The sequence below is a fragment of the Thyridium curvatum genome (genome assembly GCF_004353045.1).
Source record: "Thyridium curvatum strain D216 chromosome Unknown NODE_20_length_475153_cov_84.797782, whole genome shotgun sequence".
Classification (NCBI taxonomy): domain Eukaryota; kingdom Fungi; phylum Ascomycota; class Sordariomycetes; order Thyridiales; family Thyridiaceae; genus Thyridium; species Thyridium curvatum.
In genome coordinates, this window is record NW_022156775.1 from 303,230 (window position 1) to 325,288 (window position 22,059).

At 53.8% G+C, this 22,059-nt stretch overlaps 6 protein-coding genes across 6 annotated transcripts; 3 read left to right on the plus strand and 3 right to left on the minus strand.

The window, feature by feature from the left end:
• Positions 1-504: 504 nt before the first annotated feature.
• E0L32_004319 (uncharacterized protein) lies at positions 505-2,555 on the plus strand (the record flags this gene model as incomplete). Its single annotated transcript, XM_031138717.1, has 4 exons — positions 505-961; positions 1,047-1,112; positions 1,159-1,600; positions 1,679-2,555. 4 exons carry the CDS (start codon positions 505-507, stop codon positions 2,553-2,555), a joined length of 1,842 nt encoding a protein of 613 aa, XP_030997332.1.
• Positions 2,556-2,778: 223 nt separating this feature from the next.
• On the minus strand, positions 2,779-3,667 carry E0L32_004320 (uncharacterized protein; the record flags this gene model as incomplete). Its single annotated transcript, XM_031138718.1, has 2 exons — positions 2,779-3,050; positions 3,106-3,667. 2 exons carry the CDS (start codon positions 3,665-3,667, stop codon positions 2,779-2,781), a joined length of 834 nt encoding a protein of 277 aa, XP_030997333.1.
• Positions 3,668-4,870: 1,203 nt separating this feature from the next.
• E0L32_004321 (uncharacterized protein) lies at positions 4,871-6,923 on the minus strand (the record flags this gene model as incomplete). Its single annotated transcript, XM_031138719.1, has 4 exons — positions 4,871-5,071; positions 5,152-5,346; positions 5,412-6,418; positions 6,716-6,923. The coding sequence occupies 4 exons, from the start codon at positions 6,921-6,923 to the stop codon at positions 4,871-4,873; spliced, it is 1,611 nt and encodes a 536-aa protein (XP_030997334.1).
• Positions 6,924-9,332: 2,409 nt separating this feature from the next.
• On the plus strand, positions 9,333-12,529 carry E0L32_004322 (uncharacterized protein; the record flags this gene model as incomplete). Its single annotated transcript, XM_031138720.1, has 5 exons — positions 9,333-9,938; positions 9,993-10,387; positions 10,451-10,623; positions 10,682-12,287; positions 12,343-12,529. 5 exons carry the CDS (start codon positions 9,333-9,335, stop codon positions 12,527-12,529), a joined length of 2,967 nt encoding a protein of 988 aa, XP_030997335.1.
• Positions 12,530-12,913: 384 nt separating this feature from the next.
• Positions 12,914-13,636, minus strand: E0L32_004323 (uncharacterized protein; the record flags this gene model as incomplete). Its single annotated transcript, XM_031138721.1, has 1 exon — positions 12,914-13,636. The coding sequence occupies one exon, from the start codon at positions 13,634-13,636 to the stop codon at positions 12,914-12,916; it is 723 nt and encodes a 240-aa protein (XP_030997336.1).
• A 1,862-nt stretch (positions 13,637-15,498) lies between these two features.
• On the plus strand, positions 15,499-17,868 carry E0L32_004324 (uncharacterized protein; the record flags this gene model as incomplete). Its single annotated transcript, XM_031138722.1, has 3 exons — positions 15,499-16,088; positions 16,397-17,280; positions 17,384-17,868. The coding sequence occupies 3 exons, from the start codon at positions 15,499-15,501 to the stop codon at positions 17,866-17,868; spliced, it is 1,959 nt and encodes a 652-aa protein (XP_030997337.1).
• Between the last annotated feature and the right edge of the window lie 4,191 nt (positions 17,869-22,059).

Sequence of the window (22,059 nt, forward strand, 5' to 3'; positions counted from 1 at the left end):
ACGGAGTACGTAGCACGGATAGAATCGTGACGGACTTCAATCGAGGCATTCTTACCCGAAGCTGAGCTTTGCTGCAGGTCCTGGAAATAATGATCCATGCAGATACGATTGTCCACTTGGTTCTCATGCAGGGGCAGCCCGATCACATCTAGCCTCTTATTTTCGCTCCACTTTACAAGTACATAGCACGCAGGCACAGCGCGTGATTATCAAGGGACTAATTTCACAATGTCGTTCTCAGGACTAGTCCCATAGCCTTCTTTCTTCTGAAGTTTTGTTGGTCCTGGTACGTCTTTCGAGCCAAAGTCCACGACCAATTTCCCGAGGGGACGAATTGTCCCGTACGTGGGCAGTCAGGACAGTCATGCTCTTCCCTGGATTATTCCCTTTAATTGATTGACGAGCATTCTCGGGGTATTTTCCTCTGTCCTTGCTGTCCATTCCTCTCGAGTTTCTCCTCGCTCAGATATTCAGACCTCTAGCTTCTGTTCCTCAATAACAGCCATGAAACCCAACCAGGGAAGAGCTTGGTCGCGGCACCCCGTGCTCTGTGTCATGGTTCTCTGTCTTACAGGCCTGGCTCATGCCAAAGATGAATGCGCACCTGTTACGTGGACATCTGGGGCATTCGAAAGACGGTCTGTTTCTGATACTGCTACCTCGTCTTTCACAGGCAGTGGAAGTACAGGCGCTTCCAGTTCCCTTGTCGCGGCACCTACCTCCAACTATTCCATACCGGTGGTTACTATCAGCCCTCTCATCAAAGGTGCAGATGTTAAAGTTGGTGAGGTCAACTGTCGATACACCGCCAATACACGAAACATGGACATAAACTACTACACCTGTACTGCCTTGGCTATTCGACACCGCATCACCATTGAAGCGTTCTTCATCTTGAACCCAGGACTGCATCGCGACTGTGGGAACATTCAGGCGGATACGGACTATTGCGTGCGAGGCTGTAAGAAGGCCCTTCCTCATCATGCGTAAGCACCTGTCTAGTGACGACTGGGAACTGATCAATGGCCTCTGCTCTGGGTGAACAGTTATCGAGCCTCTCAGGGCTGAAGACGGCAAGTGCGGCCCCCCAAACAACAATGCCACTTGTCTCGGTACGCCAAATCAGTGCTGCAACGCAAACACTTGGACCTGTGGCAGCTCCGCGTGAGAACCCCCCTCCCCCTGGTATCAGCGACTGTTCGGTCAGGTTTAATTATGGTATACTAACGCCAGAGTCCCTGGCCAGCGAAGACTGTGCAGACGGAACCTGCTACGAAGGCGCATGTGCAGGAGACTCTGTGTTTACGACGAACGGTGACTGCGGCAGGGACCACGGCTACAAGCAATGTGCTGGGGTCTGGGGTGACTGCTGCAACGCAGAGGGGAAGTGCGGCACCGGCCCGTCCTTTTGCGCCTACGGCGTCTGCCAACTTGGAAACTGCACAGTTCCCCAAGCTCCTCCGCCTTCATGGCTGAATGGAAACACGACAGATGGCACCTGCGGTGGACCGAGCTTCTACACTTGTAGTGTGGTATTCGGAAACTGCTGCAACAAGAATGGCAAGTGCGGCTCCTTGCCGTCAGACTGTGGAGAAGGCTGGTAAGTCTTTTCCCCTATTCTCTTAACTCGCCTTCCTTCTATAGACCGTACACTAACTTGTGGACTTCTGTTCCATAGTCAACCTCAATTCGGGAAATGCTCCTCTATACCAAGCTCGTCTAGGCCCTCATCTTCATCCACCAAAAGGACAGTGAGCAGCCCTATGACCACCACGAGCCCAACCTCTACGTCGAAACCAAGCACTCCCACAGCTACTACCACGTCTGCGAACCCTACCGAAACTTCCATCCCAGGCGAGGACGCTTTACCTCCGTGCGGGAAGACCTGCTTCAATAACATGCTGGCCCAACACTCCGCCCTCGGATGTGCCGCCCTTGATGCATACTGTCTTTGCAACAACGTTGACTTCAGCAATGGCATTCGCGACTGCTCAAATGGAGCTTGCGGGTCCGCTGTCGGCAGTACAGTCATCGCCTTCGGGAGCGCATATTGCTCTACCGCCTTTGCCAGCCATACTGCCACAGCCACCGGCATAGCTGCTCTGCCCTCTTGCGGCCAGACCTGCTTTAACAACATGGTGGCACAGTACTCGGCCCTGGGCTGCGCCAGTCCTGATGATTCCTACTGTCTATGCAACAATGTGAACTTCAGCAACGGCCTTCGTGATTGCTCGAATGGGGCTTGTGGCTCAGCCGTCGGCAGCAGTGCGATATCCTATGGCAGCGCGTATTGCTCTACCGCATTCGCCACCCACACTGCCACAGCCACCGGCATAGCTGCTCTGCCCTCTTGCGGGCAGACCTGCTTTAACAACATGGTGGCTCAATACTCTGTTCTTGGGTGCGCTAGTCCCGAGCCAGCTTGTCTCTGTCGGAACGTCAACTTCGGCTACGGCCTCAGAGATTGCTCGAACGGCGCTTGTGGCACGGCTCTTGCGCCGACAGTCATTGAGTATGGGAGTTCGTATTGTGCGTCTGCGACAGCGGCTCACTAGTCTATTGAAGCGGCCAGCGGGAGAAGACAATCCTATTTACTGGGCTCTACATAGCAACTTGCCTCCAGGCTGAGCGAATATCACCATGGCCGTGGAGACAACTTGGTACTTTGTACATGGTAGTTAAACTTTGCAGAATTGAGATCATGAAATTCCGGCATTGCTTTACGGTATTCACATCTAGACATAAGCCTGTGCATTATCTTTCGTAATCTGTAGAGCTTCACTCTTTGGCCTGGTTCCTCCGTCCCCTCTCCTCCCTCTCCGCACGTATCCTAGCCAGGAATCTGTCTCTTGAGGCTTGTGCAGCCGGTGGAAGTGGCGGACCACCACCGTGCTTTCGAAGCCAGCTTATCTTCTCTACCATCCTGTGTTTTGGCCCCTCACCCACCATCAATTCGGTTGGCGGTGCAGCTGGGGGCATAGGTCTCATCTGCGCAAGCGAATCAGCGCTCACTATGTCGGCATGCATGCTCATGAGCCAAGGATGAACAGCTAAAGAGTGTCATTAGAAAAGCCCTCAGTCCATCAAACACAACCATGGACTTACCGCCGACGTAATCGCGTATCGTGACAAAGCCTCCATTGCCTGCAGATGAAGTCACCACCAACTTTATCCCCCGCTTTCTTAGAGGTCTATCTTCGCCACAGCACTTGACAAGAAACTCAGTGTCCGAGTCCGCTTCCCAGTTGCCGTCCTCATCGGGTTCGTCGGCAAAGGGCCGGTCCTCGTCGCTCAAATCTCCGTACGTGACGTACTTCGGGTCACTGTCGGGCTTGCATGCGTGATTTTCATGCCATCGCAACCACTCACCCTCCCATTCATCAAGCTCCCGGACTGAAGCTTCAACGGAAGAGACCTTGGGTTCTGTCAGGGACAGTTGAGAGATCTCGTGCCACGTGCCGCCACTTCCAGTATCGGGTCGAAAGAATGGTTCGATGTCGTCCGCACTGCGAGGGGTCTTCATGACGGATATCGCGGCGGGGAAGACGCCGTCAAGGGGCCAGAATAGACGCTTGGCTGCAGTGGACAAGAACACGGGAACCCTGTCTCTACGAAGCTCCTCGTACGAGCGGTAGGGAGGCTCTTCCAGCGGGTGAGAGGTTGCCATTGTTGTTTTTGGGAACGGGCGATGCGCAGATGTTGGCCGGAAACCTTGTGTCCTGGTGTGGTGTGGGAGATGAGTTTGCGAGGAGAAGGGCCGATGGCCAGGTTTTATGCGCGGAGATACACCAAATCAAATCAACCCATCACGTGCACCTATCGCCACTCTCAGTCAGTTTATTCGTGCAATCAAGTGGTCTAGATACCGACTACCTATTTCAAAGTCTCTAAATAACTTAGAGAATACATTATATACAAGTAACACTCGCATCTTGAGGCCCGATGCTGCCCCTAACAAACATCGTATTTAAGAGCTGGGTGGAGGCCTAAGATTTAGAACCCTGTGGCGTTCCTCTGCAGATCTGTTCACACTACGTACCCGGGGCTTCAACACAGGCCGATAGGACCCAAGGACCTTAGGGCCTTGGCTCGATCCAACTTTAAGGGAAGCTAGTTATGGGATATGGAGTTCAGGTCGCTGAGGTCGCCAATCCCTGGTCTCTTTAGTGTGCGATTACAGTGGGGTTCGAATTCACGACACCCCCTCGAGCCCCTCTCAGTATCTCAACACACGGCGAAAACAATCCACAGTCGTGTCCAATTCACCGTATGTAATAAAAGAGTCGAATCTAATTGGATTATAGCAGCAAGGGAGAGCCTCCCTCGGCCGCCGCGAGGGTAAATGCTCTTTGAGTAGCTCTCAGGGTCGTTGCTTGGGACTCACCAATCTTCTGACTGCGGCCCAAAACGCGGTGCCGGACTAAGCACATAAAGGCGGCTGGTGTGTGGCATCGTATGATCCGTTGAAGTCCTTTTAAGACGGCTTTAGAGAGGCTCAGAGAAGGTCTCCTATGAGAGGTTCTGCGTCGAGAATTGGGAGGAAATAGCTTTTTATATTGTTTTTTATAATCCACTCTAGAGACTTGAGTGCAATCCAGTTTACAGCACACGATGCTTTCAACCACAAGTCATCGAAGCTCTTGAAGAGAGGTAGAAATCAAAGACAATAGAAACATAAGAGAAAAAGTCTAAGTTATCATAAGTCATATCTCATACTCATTAGAAAGCCAGCCTCGATGTCTTGAAAAGTGTCCATCTTCCAAGGCACGACTCCGATATGAAGTAGATGATTTTGTTCATGTCACACACGAAGGGAATCGAGTGAGTAAGTATGTGACGAGTGATCGTTTCAAGTTCAAGGCTGGGGCTCTTACGACGAGTGGAATGGTTCGTGGACTGCCACCAGGCCACGACTCCCAATACGGTACGTCGCGCCCCAGATGATGCCCAGGACACCCATCAGCAGGAAGCATAGCAGGAGAAACAACTTCAGTGCCGGCTCGCGGACCTCCCAATCACCTAGGCCACCCTGGTCTCTCTCAAACACCATGACATTGCTGCTGAACAGCGTCTGTGGTTCGTCACGATCATCAGTATTAAAAGTGTTGCTGTCTAACATGATGGGCTGCTAGTCGTGCGGGTGCGACTTACCGAAACAAACGTGCCTGGCAGGAATATCAGCGTGAAAAAGGTGATCACATGCATCGACGTGGTCTCGTGCTTCGTCTTGAGGGCGATGTGGTGCATGCTGTGAGTCAGTTGCTCCATCGTGCTACTGGAAGCCCGCGCGCACTCGGCAAAGTGCTGTCCCGCATGCGTGTTGCGGTGCTCGAGGATTGTGCCAAACTGATGGGTGGTGGGCCTTGGTTAGCGAATTAACGGAGGTCAAGTAGGCCGGGGAGAGAACGAACCATTGCAGCTTTCCTCTTCAACTTCTCCTCTAGAGCCTCGATTCTCTCCTGGTAGCCCTCGAGTTCCCCCAGCACAACATATATCTGCTCTACGAAGCCGGCTACCTCTGTTGCGAGCTCTTGATGTCGCTTTCCTAGTCGTTCGTACCTAGTGGCTAGTGCACGTACTATACGCAAATCCTCCCGCAGTGTCATGGCCGCCTCCCCGACGCTGTCCTGCAGCAGGTTCAACTCCTGCAGACTTCCAAAACCGAAGGAATCAGCCAGGTGTTCGTCATTATCATCGTCTCCCTTCTCCTCACACTCGGCCATCTGGCTGGTAGCAGCTCTTGATGCGCTGTTGTTGTTGGCAGTGTCGCGCCCGGTCAGCCAGCTGCCCACCTTGCGCACCGTCGCGACCGTCATCGTCGACGCCCGCGACAAGCCCGTCCCACCGCGGCTCGGCGGGCCCATCGATCTAGGCGTGTGACGAAGGCCATGAACAGGTGCACTGAGACTGGTCCGCAGCTGGGCCGCGTCCTCGGCGTCCAGCTCGCTGATCTCGAGGTCGTCGACGGCCGAGACCTGCTCGCGCGTCTTCTTGACCAGATAGTCGATGTACTGGGGCCAGGACTCCATGGCCCACTCGAGAACGAGCAGGTGGGCATCGAGAGCGGCGCGGAAGTAATCGGTGCCCTCCCCCTCAGGCTGTTGCCGTCCGTCTTCAAGTCTAGTGGCAGACACCAGTCGCTCGTGCAGGAGCGTAGTACCTTTGACGACGAGAAAGAGGGATGCACCTGCAGCAGTATCATAGGCGTGGAAGAACGTGGCGGCGCGGCGTTTCCATGGGTTAGGGTCACCGGGCCCGGCGTCTTTGTCCTCTTTTTTGAACTGCCGCTCGAATGCAGAGAGGTTAAAAGCATGCTGAGGCCGGCTCACAACGGCATCATCGATCCGGAGGCGGCCCGTCGGGGGCGACTCAACCCGCAGACGAAGATCGAACACAAAGTCCAGGATGGCAGGCATCACTTGGTGGTGCGTCAGGACGTAAGAGAGCTGGTCGTGCGAGCAGCAGAGGGGTCCCCTGGAGTTGATCGTCTCGATGAAACTTTGAGGCACACAGCAGAGTTAGGAAATACTACTAATCGGTCACGTCAAGGTGTGAGCAAGCGCACATGAATCTACATCTTGTTTGCGGTGATAGTACACCCAAGTGCTCTTTCAATTGGTCTAGAGTCTTTGCCCTGATCTCTGTAGTGCTCGAGAGTCAATTGATCGCGCCAAAGATCAAGGCCGGAAGACCGAGGAGGGTCGGCAAAACTCACCATTGTCACTATTCAATGGATCCCAGATCGATACCAACCAGCGATTCTTGTCCTTGACGAAGATTTCTGTCCTTTCCGCGACGAGACGTTCTCGATAACTCTGTAGTGCGGGACGCGACTTTTGCGTACGGAAAATGTTCGTGGGATATGCCTGGAAAATCTGTGCCTGTTCGGCGGTTTGACACGCGTTTTCATCGTGGGCCGGCATTGTCGCGGGTTCTTGCGTCTGCGGCGGGCACTCTCAGGTCATCTTTTGCCACCGAGGTCTTGTACGCCGGCAGGGTTAAGTCGCGGTGTGGCGAGAGAAGTTATATCAAGCAATTCCACACGCGGCTGTTTACGATTCGCGATTGAGAGAGAAAATCATTGTCAGGCTGAGACCGCCTCGGGTGCAAAGGCAGATCCCTTTTTTCAACGATTGGATTTGGAAGGACCCGAGAGCAGCCCTTGTCCTTACTGCATGCCGCCAATGCCTGAGAAGGGGGGTGGCCCAAAATCTGCCTTGTCATGTCGAAAATGTGCATTTGACAGCACGACAGAGAGCCGCAGCGGGCGGCGGCGGTGGCTGTGCAGCAAGGTGCCGGGAATCCATGTAGATTGAGATGAAATACCAGGTTATATCACATTGAAAGCACGACGTACGGACAGGGAGGCCTTGGCTAGCACGGGTCGTGCAAGCATTTACAGACTGGGCGCCAAAATGCAGATAAAAGGAAGAAGCCCGAGAAAGCAAAAACCCAACAAGACTTGACGCTGCCAGAGAATCAGACAAAAATTGGATCCCGTAGTTATCACCGAAAACGCGCCATGGAGACCCTAACCACAGTTCTAGGGGTACATACGGGACAGCAGAGGCCGTCGATCCGTATCTCGCAGTCAATTGTCCATCACTTCGTACCGCAATCCAAGAATCTGCGTGCGCTCCGCCTGCAAAGCAGTTAACAACATATCAGTAGCGGCCAGATTCGGGCGCATAAAACACGAAGGCGGAATAAGTGCGGCCATCGAGGCCCAAAACGAGACTTACATCGGTCAATCTTCGCGGAATAGTAAGGCGGTAATCGTTTCCCCGCCGCTGATTCCCCAAGCTTAGCATCATCTTCCTAGTTTTGCAGGCTAGACTGACCAGGCTGGTACTTGGCGGTGACGAACCTTGATCTTGATGTCGTTGCGGGCTGGAAACAAGCCTCTCAAGTAACCGGCTAGATCCGTAAGGAGGAGATTGTAGGCGACAACGTGGTCGTTGATCATGGCTAGACGTGTCCCACAAGACGTCGTTTTGATGGCGTCACGAGTCGGACTTCATTCTAATTGTGAGACTGTGCGATGGCGATCGCAGAGCGAGAGGGTTGTCGCGGTTGTTCGCCACTACAAATGATGGTCATGGGTAGATGTCCATAGGAATCCCGCGAGAGAACAGCAGCTTCCCCTCGTTCATGAAGAGAAGTTCGCGCACACGACAAGCCGCAGGCCCTCGGGCGTGTCGTTTCTGCTTGCTCTCAGGCTCTTCAGTGTGTTGAGAGCGGCGAGTGAACGGGGTCGCGGGTCCGGGCGGACAGTGTCAAAAACAAACGGGTAGGGGTTCTTTCGTAAGAGCCTCAATCAATTCCATCGTACCGGCGAAGGCATCTCATTCGAGTCTCCAGTCTTGGAAATCCATGCCCACCACACACGCACATCAGACAGAGATGCCGAACGTGGGGTGAGGTGGCTGTTTGGAACGCAAGCAGAAGAAGACTGTGCTGGGACGGCACGGCTCGCTCGAGTCCACAAAAGGCCCATCATCATGCAGGTGTGACCAATTGAATCGGCCAACCATCATGCTGACCACTAGGATCCAGAGATTAGTCCCAGGGAGGTGCATGGTGCAAGATACCGTGTTGGTCGCTAGTGGCTGAAGTCCGTCCGTGATGGGTGCGAACGAGATGCACCATGGTAGTGTGATTGGAGAGGCGCCTGCTGTGCACAACCTAGGTAGCATCCATGACGGTGGCGTCCTAAAGTCACCTTGACACTCAGAGAAAGCCTTCACCAACGGTATCATTGAAGCTCATGCCAGCTCCGGCAAAGATGGCCATGGTACATGCCGCCAACCTCTTGTCGTGATCTCCGCGCTCTTGATGATATATATCTTGTCCTCACAATCTCAAGGCTGGGTGAGGCTGGCATCACTACATCCCGGGTCGTGTCGGGAAGGTGATCTGCGAACTTCCGGGCTGACCACCATCATGGAGGGGCGCCTCAGACCTTTTTCTGCATATTGGGCCAGCTCGGCTTAGCGTGATGCACTGAGGGAGGGCGACAATCCAGCCCATGTCGGTATCGTAATCTGCCTCGCTTTCGACATCTTTTTTCGGAGCGGGTTGAAAATGCAGCAACAGAACCTTGCTGGACGCCCGGCCTCGGCCAGCTCACGCGTCTGCCTTGTCCGCTGACAAAGCACACGGGTTCAGGTTGGCTACCTCAGGAAGCTCCAGCCTGGTGGCTTGCCGTACGTAGCACTATATCTTTCCGCGAGCTACAAGGCTCTGGCCTGCACACTCTCACACTCTCTCCTCTTTCGGCGTTGCGTACCATCCTTTTGTTTGCAGCCTTACTGTACCCGTTTGGAGGCACCATGGAGAAGCTGAACATCTTCTCCAGGAACGGCTCCCGCGATGAGCCCCAGCGTAGAAACACGCTTCCAGACGAGACCAATGCGCAACCTGGCCACGACTTCCTTACCTTTGTCCGAGCTGCTCGAGAACGTTTCACCGGTCTAGATGGTCGTAACGAAGCGGCCAACTTTATCCCACGAAGCGAGCTCGAGGCCTACTGGAAGAATGGCATTATACGCGAGGTGTGCAAGGCTTACCGGCCGCCCCTGACGACGGCCCGAGATACAATCAAGACGCTCTACCTCAAGATCTTCAGCATTCTCATTTACATCGGCAAGGGTCATTACCTCACCGTCTTCACGGTCAACAACATTACAGATGCCCACCTGCCCTTCAGCGGGACGCCAGATGCGCTTAGGGCTCCTATGTATGACGAGCTGATGGACAGGATCAAAGAGCATCAGTGGGTGTTCTGCCCACTGGTTCTAAACTACGCAGGTCTGTCAGATTTGCAGCTGGAACCGTCACATATCCTGCCATTTCATGGAAAGGAGGAGCTAGCAAGGGGTGACTATTCAAAGATCTTCAAAGTCAAAGTCTATACTGCTTGTGACGAGCTGAGTGAAGTTGGTCTAGACCTTTTGCCTTAGCTTGAAGAGACAAGACTGATCTGTACTCAGGCATATTCAAACTCAGGGACTTCACGTCCTCGCAGGAATAGCCACGAGGGTGACGGTGACCGAACCTACGTAATCAAGAGCTATGCGACGGCAGCAGACGAGCAGACACGCAAACTGGCGCGCTGCGAGGTGAGAGCCCTGACAGCGCTGAGGGACAGCAAGAACAGACACATCATCGGGTATTACGGTTCCTTCACCCAAGCCGGACACCATCACCTCATCCTACAATTCGCAGACGGCGGAGATATGTCGCAGTTCTTTCGGACACAGCCCCGGCCAAAGACGCCATCCGATATCCAGCGGTTCTGGAAAAGCCTTTTCAATATCTTTCAGGGCTTGCACTGTGTGCACCATCAACTCATGATCGACCAGGACCACAGGGTCGAGTTCCAGGGGTGAGCCAGTTCATTCTGAGCCAATCTTCCATCGAGTCATTTGGTAACTCTTGGCGCATCTAGAATACACCAGGACCTCAAGCCAGACAACATTCTTCTAAGTAGAGCTATCAACGCATCAAGTCCTTTTGACTTCACCCCGATGCTGGCCGACTTTGGCCATAGCGACCTGCGGCCCATCAACCCAGACCAAGACGACGGATACAATATCGACCGGCACGGCAACCAAGTTTACAGTAAGTCCCCACGGCCATTCCCTGTAAGTGCGTCCCATGCTTACCTCAAGTCTGCTAGGCCCGCCAGAGAGCAGCCATCACGCAGGATATACCCGCGGAGTTCCGAACCACATCACGCCAGCCGCTGATATCTGGTCTGCCGGCTGCCTTCTCAGTGATGCGGCCAACTGGCTTGTCTTTGGACAAGACGGTTTCGATGAGTACGAAGAGGAGCGCTCCAGGGAGACGGCCACCATTGAGCGGTTTGAGGGCAACCACAGCAATTGCTTCCACGACACCATCGGGATATTGAACACCGTGAAGCTACGGCACGACCGGGTCCGCAAGGAGGGGTCGCCGGAGGATCTCATCACACCCAAGGTGCTAGATCTTGTCGAGAAACACATGCTGCTGGACAACTACAAGGAGAGATATGACGCCCACCAGCTCTATCAACACTGCATGGCTATTCTGCCCCAGGAGCCATCCAGCATCGGCGGTCCCGAGTCGCGCCCGCAGCCGACATCTCCTGGTGCCCAGCTGAGCAGCAAGGTCCAGGGCATGCTCAATGCGGCCCAGCCCCAGCTGGCGGAAGCAGCCGTCAGGATTTCGACTGTGACGAATGTCTTTCGTGGGCGGGGGAGGATCTCGAGGCACCTGAGCCTCGGAGCTGGCGCAGCTTCAGAGGAAGGGAGCGCTGAAGCCGGCCAGTCCCCGCCGCCCGAGCTCCCGCGCCGACCCGAGACCCTACACGCCGTGCACGGGTTCGTGTCCGACCCGGTCGTTCTGCCCGGCCGGCATGCCGGTCTCTCCTCGCCCATCTCCGAAACAAGCGCCACCCCCCTGAGCACCGATTACCTCTCGCCGCAGGGCCTGAGCCCAAGCCCTTCGCGCAACAGTTTCGTGGCAGATGACGACGAAAGTATCGGCCCCCCGCCCGGCGACGGACCCGAGGACCATCTCACGATAGAAGAGGGTCTGCGCTGGCACTGGCAGTGGAAGAACTACATGCCGTTCGACCACCGGGTCCACGAAATCGTGCGTCTACTACGGCATCACTTGCAAGGTCGCGAACACTTCTTCTTCATCGATGATTCGAAGTCAATGCGGGAGCACCACCAGACCATCGTAGACACCTTCAAGCTGTTAGCTTACATCGCTAAGCCTCTTGAGAGTAGCGGTAAGGGCAAGGCAGGTAAAGCACGCGAGAGAGGACGACCGGTGTCCCTGGCGTTTGCCTCACACGTCAGCAGTGGGCAGGTTCACGTCAGCTCAGACACGACCGAGCTCGTGACCCGGGTCGAGCAGTGCGAGTATAGGCAAATAGCGCGGCTGATGGAAGACAAGCTCTCGTGGGTGGTGGAGAACGTGCTGATCGGCAAATTACCAGAGCCCAAGCGGGAAGGGTTGCCGCCGGCGAAGCCACGTTCGAGCTTCTTTGGCAAGGCGGCCCCTCTGGCACCTGACAGCAAGATTAGCTTGGTTATCTTTACAGACGGGCGCTGGGGTGACGATGCAAATGGGGCGATGGGTGTGCAGAACCCGATCAACAAGCTCATTGCGCGGATCGTCGAGCTCGGCCTGCCACGGACGTACGTCATGATACAGTTTGTGCAGTTCGGCGATGACGAGGCCGGGACACGGCACTTGCGCTTCCTGGTAGAGAACGGCGAGAGACAGGGCCTGTGAGTCTACACCTGCACTGCGGTTTTGGTCGAAGCTAATCAGCCTGTTACTCAGAGATATCGTCGATACCCAGCCAGCCTCTGGCAACGTGCCCTCGATGCTCATCGGGAGCATAAGTCGTGGGTCGAAGGATGAGTCTCAACGGTCCAACTTGTCTGCGGCCTCAGACTTGGCATCGCAGTCCAACCATGCTTCGCAATCCGATACTTATTCGCACTTGGAGACTGGCAAAGACGAATGATTACATGATCGTGAAGGGTTATCCTCGAGAAGGACAGCGGCATGGCCACCGACTCACCTCCTCGCCCGATGAGCGAGGAGAGTGCAGGAACTGTTATCGAAGTTATTCTGAAGTAAATCAAGCGGTGGTCAGCATGGTTTGACGGAAGTTTATCAAAGGAATACCTCAATGCCAAGCTAATAGCTTTACTGAGCATCATGGGACGGGCGATGCTACTTCCTAGCGTTCATACATTCGAGGGATGGTGAAGTACTTCTGTTGTCAGCCTGCCAGAATCTGACCATGGCTTGCTAAGCAACAGGGGTGTGTGAAGGGAACGCAAGGGACATGCAGCAGATCATAACGGCGTAAACTCAAATTTGTATTCTACAACTGCCGCTCGTTCTATATACTATTAATCACGGCAGCACTCAGTCCACCAAGTATTAAAACTGCGGGATGCAACCCCTCCATCCGACCAAGACAGCCACTCCGCGGAGCACCCGTTTCCGCCGTCGATCCACCAGGCCCGGTCCCCGGCGCGCCCGGGGTAGATGTCGCCGTCGGTCTAGCGCCGGAAACCGTCGTGAGAGGGCCGACGTCGGCGGGCCCGCACGCGCCGCCAAAGGCGACCGTCCAGTTGAGGAAGAGAGCGCCGAACGGCGCGAACCCGCCGTTGTACCACTGACCCGGGCACTCTGAGGCAACCGAGTAGACCCTGGTGCTGTGGTTCGACCACCAGGACGACCCCTGGCTGGCAAAGGACGTGTACTCCGGCAGCAGCGTCGCCGGGATCGCCCTGCTGAAGCCACACCACGCGGGCGCCTCCGGGAAGGAGCACTTGAACTTGGCCTCGAAGTCCAGCGACAGGGTGCTGCAGTCCTCCGTCAGGGACTTGGCGTACGATTTGAACGCCGTGCCCAGGACGCCCGTCGGCCGCGGCACGTCGAACATGCTGGTCAGGTTGAGGTGCTCGCACTGCGAGGCGGTAGTTGTCACTGTCGGCGCTGCAGTCGGGAGGAGCTTGGAATAGGCGGCCGAATCGAAAGCGCCGACGGATGCCGCCAAGGCGAGCGCGCCAAGAGCAGCTGCAGATTTCATCGCGCCAAGCGCTGATGTTGATTTCATCGCGGCAAGGCTATGAGGGGATCGTGAGGGCTTCAGCTGCGCTTGGAGGGCTTCCTTCCTCCGGTGCGGTATCGGCAATGAACAGCCTCCAAGTCGCTTCTTCAGAAATATTGTAAATAATGCAAATGATTGAGTCACGAATGAGATGGGAAAAAGGGGGACGCGCTTTGAGATTTCCAAGGATTTGCAAGTTTTGGAGGTTCGTAAGCAAATGGACCCATTTCCATCCCTTTCGGGCAACGCAGCCGAGTCTTGGCAACGGTTACCGGCAAACTTGCCAAGGCGACAATGACGATTATTCCCGGAACAAGAATCACTTTGGCATATGTCAAAATCGAGATCTAAGCGAATCACAGCACTCGACGTTGTGTAGGTCGTAATATTTGACATGGGTTATTAAACGCGTATCCCATCCTCCTTCCCTGCTAGGCTTTGATCAACCAAATGGCACGGTCAGTTAGTTCCACAATAATCGAATTCAACAAACATGCAGATTGCAGGCTTCTTAAGAAGACATACATGTCTTTGGCAGTGTTTTCTCGAGGTTGTCGCTTCCCTTGCCTCATGACTCAAAAGATCGCGATCCTCATGAGAGTTTTGGTCACTGAAGGCTATATCTTTCCGGGTTCCCTGTCGAATGCTAGTTCCACTTCGTGTGAAAAGAGGAATGTGTTAATACGGCCTTGCAGACTTCTTATCCTTGAGTATTATTCTGGTTTCGTCAGACTCAAGGTTTACTTGCTCGGATTTCACGGAACCATTTCTTCCAATTTTCGGGTCATACTCATTAATGATGCACTTATTCACCTCCACATGTCCCACTGCCGAAGACCAGGGCGAACATGGCAACCAAATCACCACGATGATGGACCACGTGGTGACTCGCTAGAAGTCAAAGACAAAAAGATCTGGAAATACGAGCGTAATAGTGGCAGTTGAGATACGTATTAAGATGAATGCGTTGACTATGAAGATGTTACAGGGATAATATAAGCAGAGCAGAGAATTGGCCGACGTCTGAATGATCAGACTTCGATGATACCCGAGGATGTTCACACCAGTTTGACTGAACCCAAGCTTTCCCTTCAATACTTATATATGTTGAAGTTCAATTTTCCAAACAGGTATAGACTTGTATTAATGGACAGTACTGAACTAAGCTGGGCTCTTCAATCCGTCATTGTCAAAACACACGAGCGTTAAAGCCCTCAAATTTTTATTCTCAAAGCTTTAGCCCTTTTAGACGCTAGTTAAGCCACTCTAGCTAGAAGCCTCCTCGCAGTATAGTGATCCCACTAGCATCAACAAAGAGTTGGCTGAGCCCCCAAAAACCTTGATCATGACCTACCTTCAACATTACAGGACGCACTGCAATTATTCGTTCATGTGGCACGTCTCCCGTCACATGTACTCAATTGATCACAATAGTATGGTCTTACGTAATCTCAAGGGGAAATACTCGAGGGCTCAGAGGCAAGAGCCTTGAGATATTTCGGCGCCCTCACCGACCCAAACCAACCAAACATCCATGTTGGCGTTTCGCGGATTTATACTGAAACATCAGGCGGTCAGTGGATTCAATATTACCAATCACGGTGTTTACAAATGAAAACCACTACATTATTACGAAGTTCGCCCAATGGCTATGAAGCAGATGACCCAACAGCATATGCATGATCCAACAGCACCAGGCTGGCCAATAACACCACAAAGAACAGCAGCATCGAGTGACTCAGATGCAATTTTTCTGAAACTGCACAGTGGCCCTCACCGAAAGTCCAACACTCTTTAAAAAGCTGGGCCTCGTTCCTCATCAGACTCTATCGCCATGTAAGACCACCACTACTTTTGCGTGCGGCAACATGGCTTCTTCCAACCCCCCATACATCCGACGCAACACTGAAACATTGCTCGATGTTGCCTCTGATGTGATCTGTCTGCTCCGCTCCGCCGGCGAAACGGTCGGCGTGGCCGAGTCGCTAACGGCGGGTGGCGTCATGGCGGCACTCACTTCCGTCCCCGGCGCTAGCGCCGCCTTCCGTGGAGGTGTTGTCTCTTACGCCACCCCGTTGAAGCAGTTACTCCTCAACGTCGACAAAGATCTCATCGCCCGCGAGGGCGTGATTCACGCAGACGTCGCCTCGCAGATGGCCGTGGGCGCCAGGACAGCAACTTCCTTTGATGGCAGCCCGACCACATGGGGCCTCGGTACAACGGGAGTTGCGGGGCCAGACTTGCAAGACGGGAAACCCGTCGGCACGGTGTTTATCGGCATCGCCTCCCCGGACGGGAGTCAGGGCCTAGGTCCATTCATCTTCCCTGGGTCCAGAGACCGCGTGCGGGAAGCAACGGTCATTGAAGCTCTCTCGAGACTGCGAGATGCACTGGCGGAGAGAATTAATCACAAGGAAGAGCAGGAGAAGGGTGCCAACTCAGAGGCGAAAGGAACCATGTAAAGGTGTTTGTTTACCTTGGTCCTATAAATAGCATCGACGGCGCCTACAATTCGCACTGTCGTATGCAGTGCGTGCTCAACAGCCAATTGCAATAGTGGAACAACAGATTGGGCTAGCTTACATGTTTCTCTACAAACAGATGTTTTTTTGCTTCGATTCAGGTCCGTTTATCACAACCCCGCTCTGATATTCCCCTCCTCTCAGGTGCATCTCATTAATGCCTGCCCTTTCTCCTTCCAATGTCTAACATTGGGACCATGAACTCAAGCCAGGATCCACGTGAGCGCTCCCTACTACTTTCCAGCCTCCCGAATGAGATTCTCTCGGTTATCCTAGGCAATTTCTGCCTGCATTGTCGCGAGCCATTTCCAGTGCCAATGCTCTACTTTCAAGAGCATCAACAACAGACCCATCGGCCATCATGGTACTCATTAGATCTCCAGGCCTTGTATTCCGTGTGTTTGGTATCGAGACAGTTTCGAGATGTCGCCCAGTCCGTCCTTTACCACGAGTTCATCCCTGGATGTGGCGACTCTTGGGGATCACTGGACTACACGTGGAACCGGCGCCTTGCGAACTTCCTCCGCACGGTAGCGCTACGGCCCGAACTCGCCGCTTCGGTCCAGAGATTCTTTCTGAGCCATTACCTCTTGAACCTCGCCGACCTCGGGCATGAGGGTGTTGAAGCTGTCCTTGAGGAAGCGGCGCGAGCCCGGGGCATAGTGCTCTCTACCTTCCTTGAAGCGTACCGGCGTTCACTGCCACCGAGTGAGCGCGCACGATATCGGCCTTCGGGCGACGAGGTGGCCGGCTTGCTCATTGCGTGTCTTCCGAATCTCAAGACACTCTACCTTACCGTGAATGCGCCTCAAGAATCCATCCCTGCGGCTGCTCTCCGGGCCGCGGGCGTGTCACGGCTATCCTTACAAACTCTCGATGTTGCCTCGGGTACGACATGTGAGAATCTCGCTTCGCATTTAGGCGGTCTTCTAGAGCTATCATCTCCGACGTTGACTACTCTGGACATATCCTTATTTAGATCCGATAGAGGTGCCGAGCTGGGATTTGCCGATTGTTCCTTTCCTAATCTTCGACATGTGTCCGTCATCGACAGTAGGATAAGCGAGGCGCATCTTGAACTGCTCTTGTCATATCCTGTTGGTCTTCAGAGCTTCCTATACGACACTCGTAAGTGTATGAAGCTAGTGTGCTGCCACATATGGGAGTTCCATCGCCATGCAAGGCAATTTCTCAACTTGCACTCCACCGACTGACCTCTCTTTCCTTTCAGGTGAAAACGACCATTTGATCGAACCACCGAGCATCATCAAGTTTCTCAGTAGGCATAGTGAAACACTTGAAACCCTCCGTCTCGGCGTTCTAAATATCATGGTTCTGGAGGGCAGATTTCTGTCCCAGCCATTATCGAGCTTACAAATCTTTCCCAACCTTTCGGAAATCTCTCTCAACTCAATCTTCATATTCAATGACATCAACGAGATCCCAGAAGATGATACCATTCTAGTTCGACTTCTCCCATCGTCTGTTGTCACACTGTGGCTCTCAGACAGCGTCGGGCCTCCAGTGGTTGTACGCCTCACAAGAGCCCTCGACCGCCTCGCGCGGGCTACTTCGGAAGGCCATTTCCCCTGCCTAAGGAGGATCCTTTGTCACTTTAGCGAGGAGACTGAGGATACCGATGAGGGTAGCCTGGCTCAGCGATTCGCCAGTTTGGGGGTCTATCTTGGCTACAGCGTATGGCCATACACACGCTGACAAACCTAGGCACGGCCTAGCCCCTGGGTCAGACTTAGGTCATGTCAGACCCCTCCAACAGTCAGGGACCGAGGACCTGCCAATATATACCCCGCAGATCGTGTCAGCGCATGCGATCAGAGCCTGGCTCCAAGGGACTGAGGGCAAGGAAGGAATACCGTCAGGGTTTGCAAGGTTGGCTCTTGGAGGAGAATCAACGGCCGCGGTTAAGAATGCTCCATTGTCATCAGGAACCTTAGGCAGAAATGATGACTTCGGATGGATTATCTGTCCTGTTTGTTAGAGCAGCATGGTGCAATGATGGAGTTGTCGATCGCCAAGGAGGCACGGCTGTCGTGAGCACGGCCACCAACAAACACACCCATCATGGGGCCGCGAACTGCTGCATGGCCAATATCAAATTGCAGCGGCAAAATTCAGTTTAAGCGCCACAGATGTTTCAAGTCTCAGTAGCCTACCAATGATACAAACAGACCCGCCGACTTGCATAGCCAGTTCAGTCACATGAACACTCGGCCTGGTCTTGATAGTCATCAAGCCTCTAATTGTTCATTGCAACTAAACCAGTCTCTTATCACTACTCAAGGATCTCGTTGTGGAGTTTCAACCTGTTCAATGACCGTCTTCGAAAGGTGTCGAGCGAAAGGATATCGCCTTGTTTCGCCACCCCGAGGCCTGTACAACTTTCTGTGCTTTGAGAGACGGTTTCATGGTCCATGCTGGCTGTGGCGGTCACGGAAATATATGCTATGGAAACAGTGTATTCCTCATAGTGTTGACTCTGCGAGATAGTCGGTATTATGTAAGGAGGTGCTGAGGGGCCTCTATGGTCGTTGCGAAGAGATACATACCATATCCGAGTTGTCACGCAGGCCGAGTTTAACAATTGCTTTCTTGCTACATCGGGATAATTCTTTAAATTGGTTTCAGAACCTCTTCCTTTGGCTTCCGATTTTGACCCATAGGACAGAATGGCCAGGGTTTGAGGTTCCCTGGCCTGGAAGGCTATATGTCCTTCCTCAAACATCGTGGCGGTCGCCACCCTTTACGCTTTGGCAGCACCAAGTCTTGTGCTATATGGTATGTGCCCCTATTCCCACTGAGATACTCTGACAAGAGAGACTAAGTATCCGAAGCCCTGGTCCTCACCAGATGCACCTCCACTTTGACCCGCGTTTCCAACATCTTTCTCAACAGTATCAAGGCCCCCGAGGATTGAATATTCAGGTACGTTACTCCATGGCAAGAGCCTTGTAGGAAAAGGACGTGCTAACCCTTTCTGCAGCAGTATGTGCAGCACAGAACCAAGCCTTCACTTGCTCCCCGGTCCTCTATTCTACGACAGCGGCGGAGCTCGGCACAACGTTGGAGGGCCCCTCGAGGTTCAGACCACTCTTTCAAGTCGCGCTGGACATACAGACGAAACTGCTCCTTTGCACTGCACACTTGCCGGCTGCCCTTTTCCTGATCGGCGTGCTCGTCTCGCTCCTCGCCGCGGCTCTAGGGCGCAGCAAAGGATCACTCTCGAGCCAGGCCGCGATGTGGCAAAAGTATGGCCGGCTTGATACTTTCCCCGTCGGGCCAAGCCGTGCTCGCCGCCTCCGTTTCCGTCGCACAGGCAGGTACCAGCCTGGGGTATGCAACTCCTGCAGGACGGTGGTGCCATCGCCACATCCGCGCTGGGAAGACCCTGCAGAACCCTCAGTGGCTGGTCCTTGTCTTCTCAATCCTCTTTTTCCGTCGCTCTGGAGGTCCGTGATAGGAAGAGCGGCAAGCACAGGGGCCGCGGAACTTCCCGTAGATCACAGCGCAGGGCGCGATCCACTTCTACCTCGTGTCGTCGTCGTCGTCGCCGTCGGTTTAGATCTCCACTTGGACTTACGCATCGCCTGATCGACTGGCTAGTTAGTCCAATATTGGGGAAAAGGGATGTACACACCTTAAGAGGCTTGTCATATAACAGCACAGCAGGAATAACCCTGCAACCCCGCTCCATAGGAACGCAGAGCATGCGTGTGATATGATGTATATACTTCCGTTCGCTCGTACTTGTATGAAGCGAAGAACCATGCCAGAACTTGCATGAGGCCACAACGGCAAACCCGAAGGGAACGTCTCACCCACCTTGCTGGGAATCTCCCCTTTCTCCCTCAAATCTTTGCCGACACACAAACTCCTGTAGAAGTAGACAGTACCGCGATGTCTGTGCCACTGATGCAGTAGCTGTTCCAGTCGCACCCGCGTCGTGCATATGGAACTTCCCTAGACCATAAAAGACGCCACATATAGGGACATGGTCTATTGGGCTCTGGTGTGGTCACCCTGCCCTCCCCACGACGAGCGGCAGTTTCCCCTTTCGAGTGAACTGCCGGGCTAGCGGCGGTAGTACGGCGCGTTTCTTCCTGGTCGATTGAACGAACACGAGAGACACGGACGCCGATGGATGAGCGGCGCAGGATCGACGTCCACGATCGTGACCACCGCCCGGCCTAGACCATGGAGGCGTATAAGCAGGTGTTGTTGGTGCTTATCCGGGTTTATATCCGTCCTTGTAAGTACAGACAAGTCGACACTAAAATGCCAGACTAGCAAACGCCAGGTCTTCGTCCGCCCTAATGGCCTGACGCCACAATAGTCCGAGGTCGCCAATTACCTGCTTACAGTGGCGTCCACAGGAGCAGGAGCTCAGGGCATAGACGGGTCGGGCCTAGCCATTCTTGACATTGATAGACAGCTGAGGCCACACGCCAGCTCTCTAGCATCGCAATGGTCTCTGTTGGCTGGGGGGTTGTTGGAACTGGGCTGGGAAGCCCCATCGCCATGACCAGGAGCCCCCTAGCTTGGTTGGGCGTCAACGGCGTCAATCCCTCATCACACGTGCAGGAAATCGTACGTCCTTGCTCCCAACAGAGCAACCAAACACACCGCTCTCCGCGGCTTACAAAAACCCGCGGCCATCCTGTCGTTCAAAGAGGGGGGTAAGCACGAGCAACCTCCCCGAGAAGGTTCAGAGAAGTGTGTACAATGCCCAAATAGGTCATGTAAGTTGGATAAATCCACGGAATCACACACTCGTCACGATCGCTTCCCCCCGTCCGCGCGGCTTGCGCCTCCTCATTGTAGGAGGGAATATCCCTGCAGGCGCCGCCTACAGTCGGCTTTTTCCGTGAGGCAATTCGCGCAACCTTGCCTGCTTACAATCTAGCCAGAGCATGACAGATGTTGAATGGGGGGGGGTGAGGAACAGACTTCTTTTTGAGCACTGACCATGGTCCTGGCCTCGTCTTGGCGTGCAAGCCACTGATGAATCAGAAAGGGTTCGGGGACGTTAGACTACGTCAGAATAGGGAGATCAGACTGGGCCACCCCTGACTATACGCCCAGCGCTTGACTGGTTTGGGCCAGAGGAGCAACGAAAGCCTTGAAAAGAGAGTTTGCTCAGCTGCGAATAGTGTTGGCCCTGTGCTCAGACCCCTGTTAGGGCGCTCAGAGGCCGAAAAGCGTGGAAAGAAGAGCCAGACAAGACACAGATTGCTCTTCATGCGACGTTTCCCCACATCGTCTCCTGTGTAGTTCCCCAGCTTGTCGTTGTTGGCGCTAGACACAAGGATTCGAATTCTTGAGCCTCGAGCAAGGAAACGCCCTGCAGGTGGTCATGGGGCCAGCTCGCGAGAGATCATCTCTGGGGCCATTGAAGACGGTGTCTTCATGCGTAAGAAATTCGTAATCACGGCTTGTCGCAAAAAGAGAGTGTGGTCCTCGAAAGTGCACAAGAATAGAGTACTTTTGGGGTCTACCGCTGAGTCTTTGCCCCTCATTATTGCGATCTGTGAAGGGACTTACAGTACAAGGTTCACCAGGGTATTAAATGTTAGCTCGAGACTTTAACAGGGGATATCTCCACTTCAAACAAGGGTTTGAGAACATTGTTGACAAGGCTTTTGAATGGAAGATTCCAGGAGGCAGAAGTAACTACAAGTAGAAACTATTCCAATCTTGGATAGAGAACGGCCAGGTTCCTCACTGTGGAAAGGCATCGCCCCCGGTCACCAAAAACCAGTCAGAATTCAAGAAGGCCAGGGCCCTGGTCTTGTATTCGAGCTAACATTTAATACCCTGGTGAACCTTGTAGTTTGGCTTCCCCCCTCATTCCAAAATCCCGATTCGCGCACCCTGTCCATGCGACCCCAG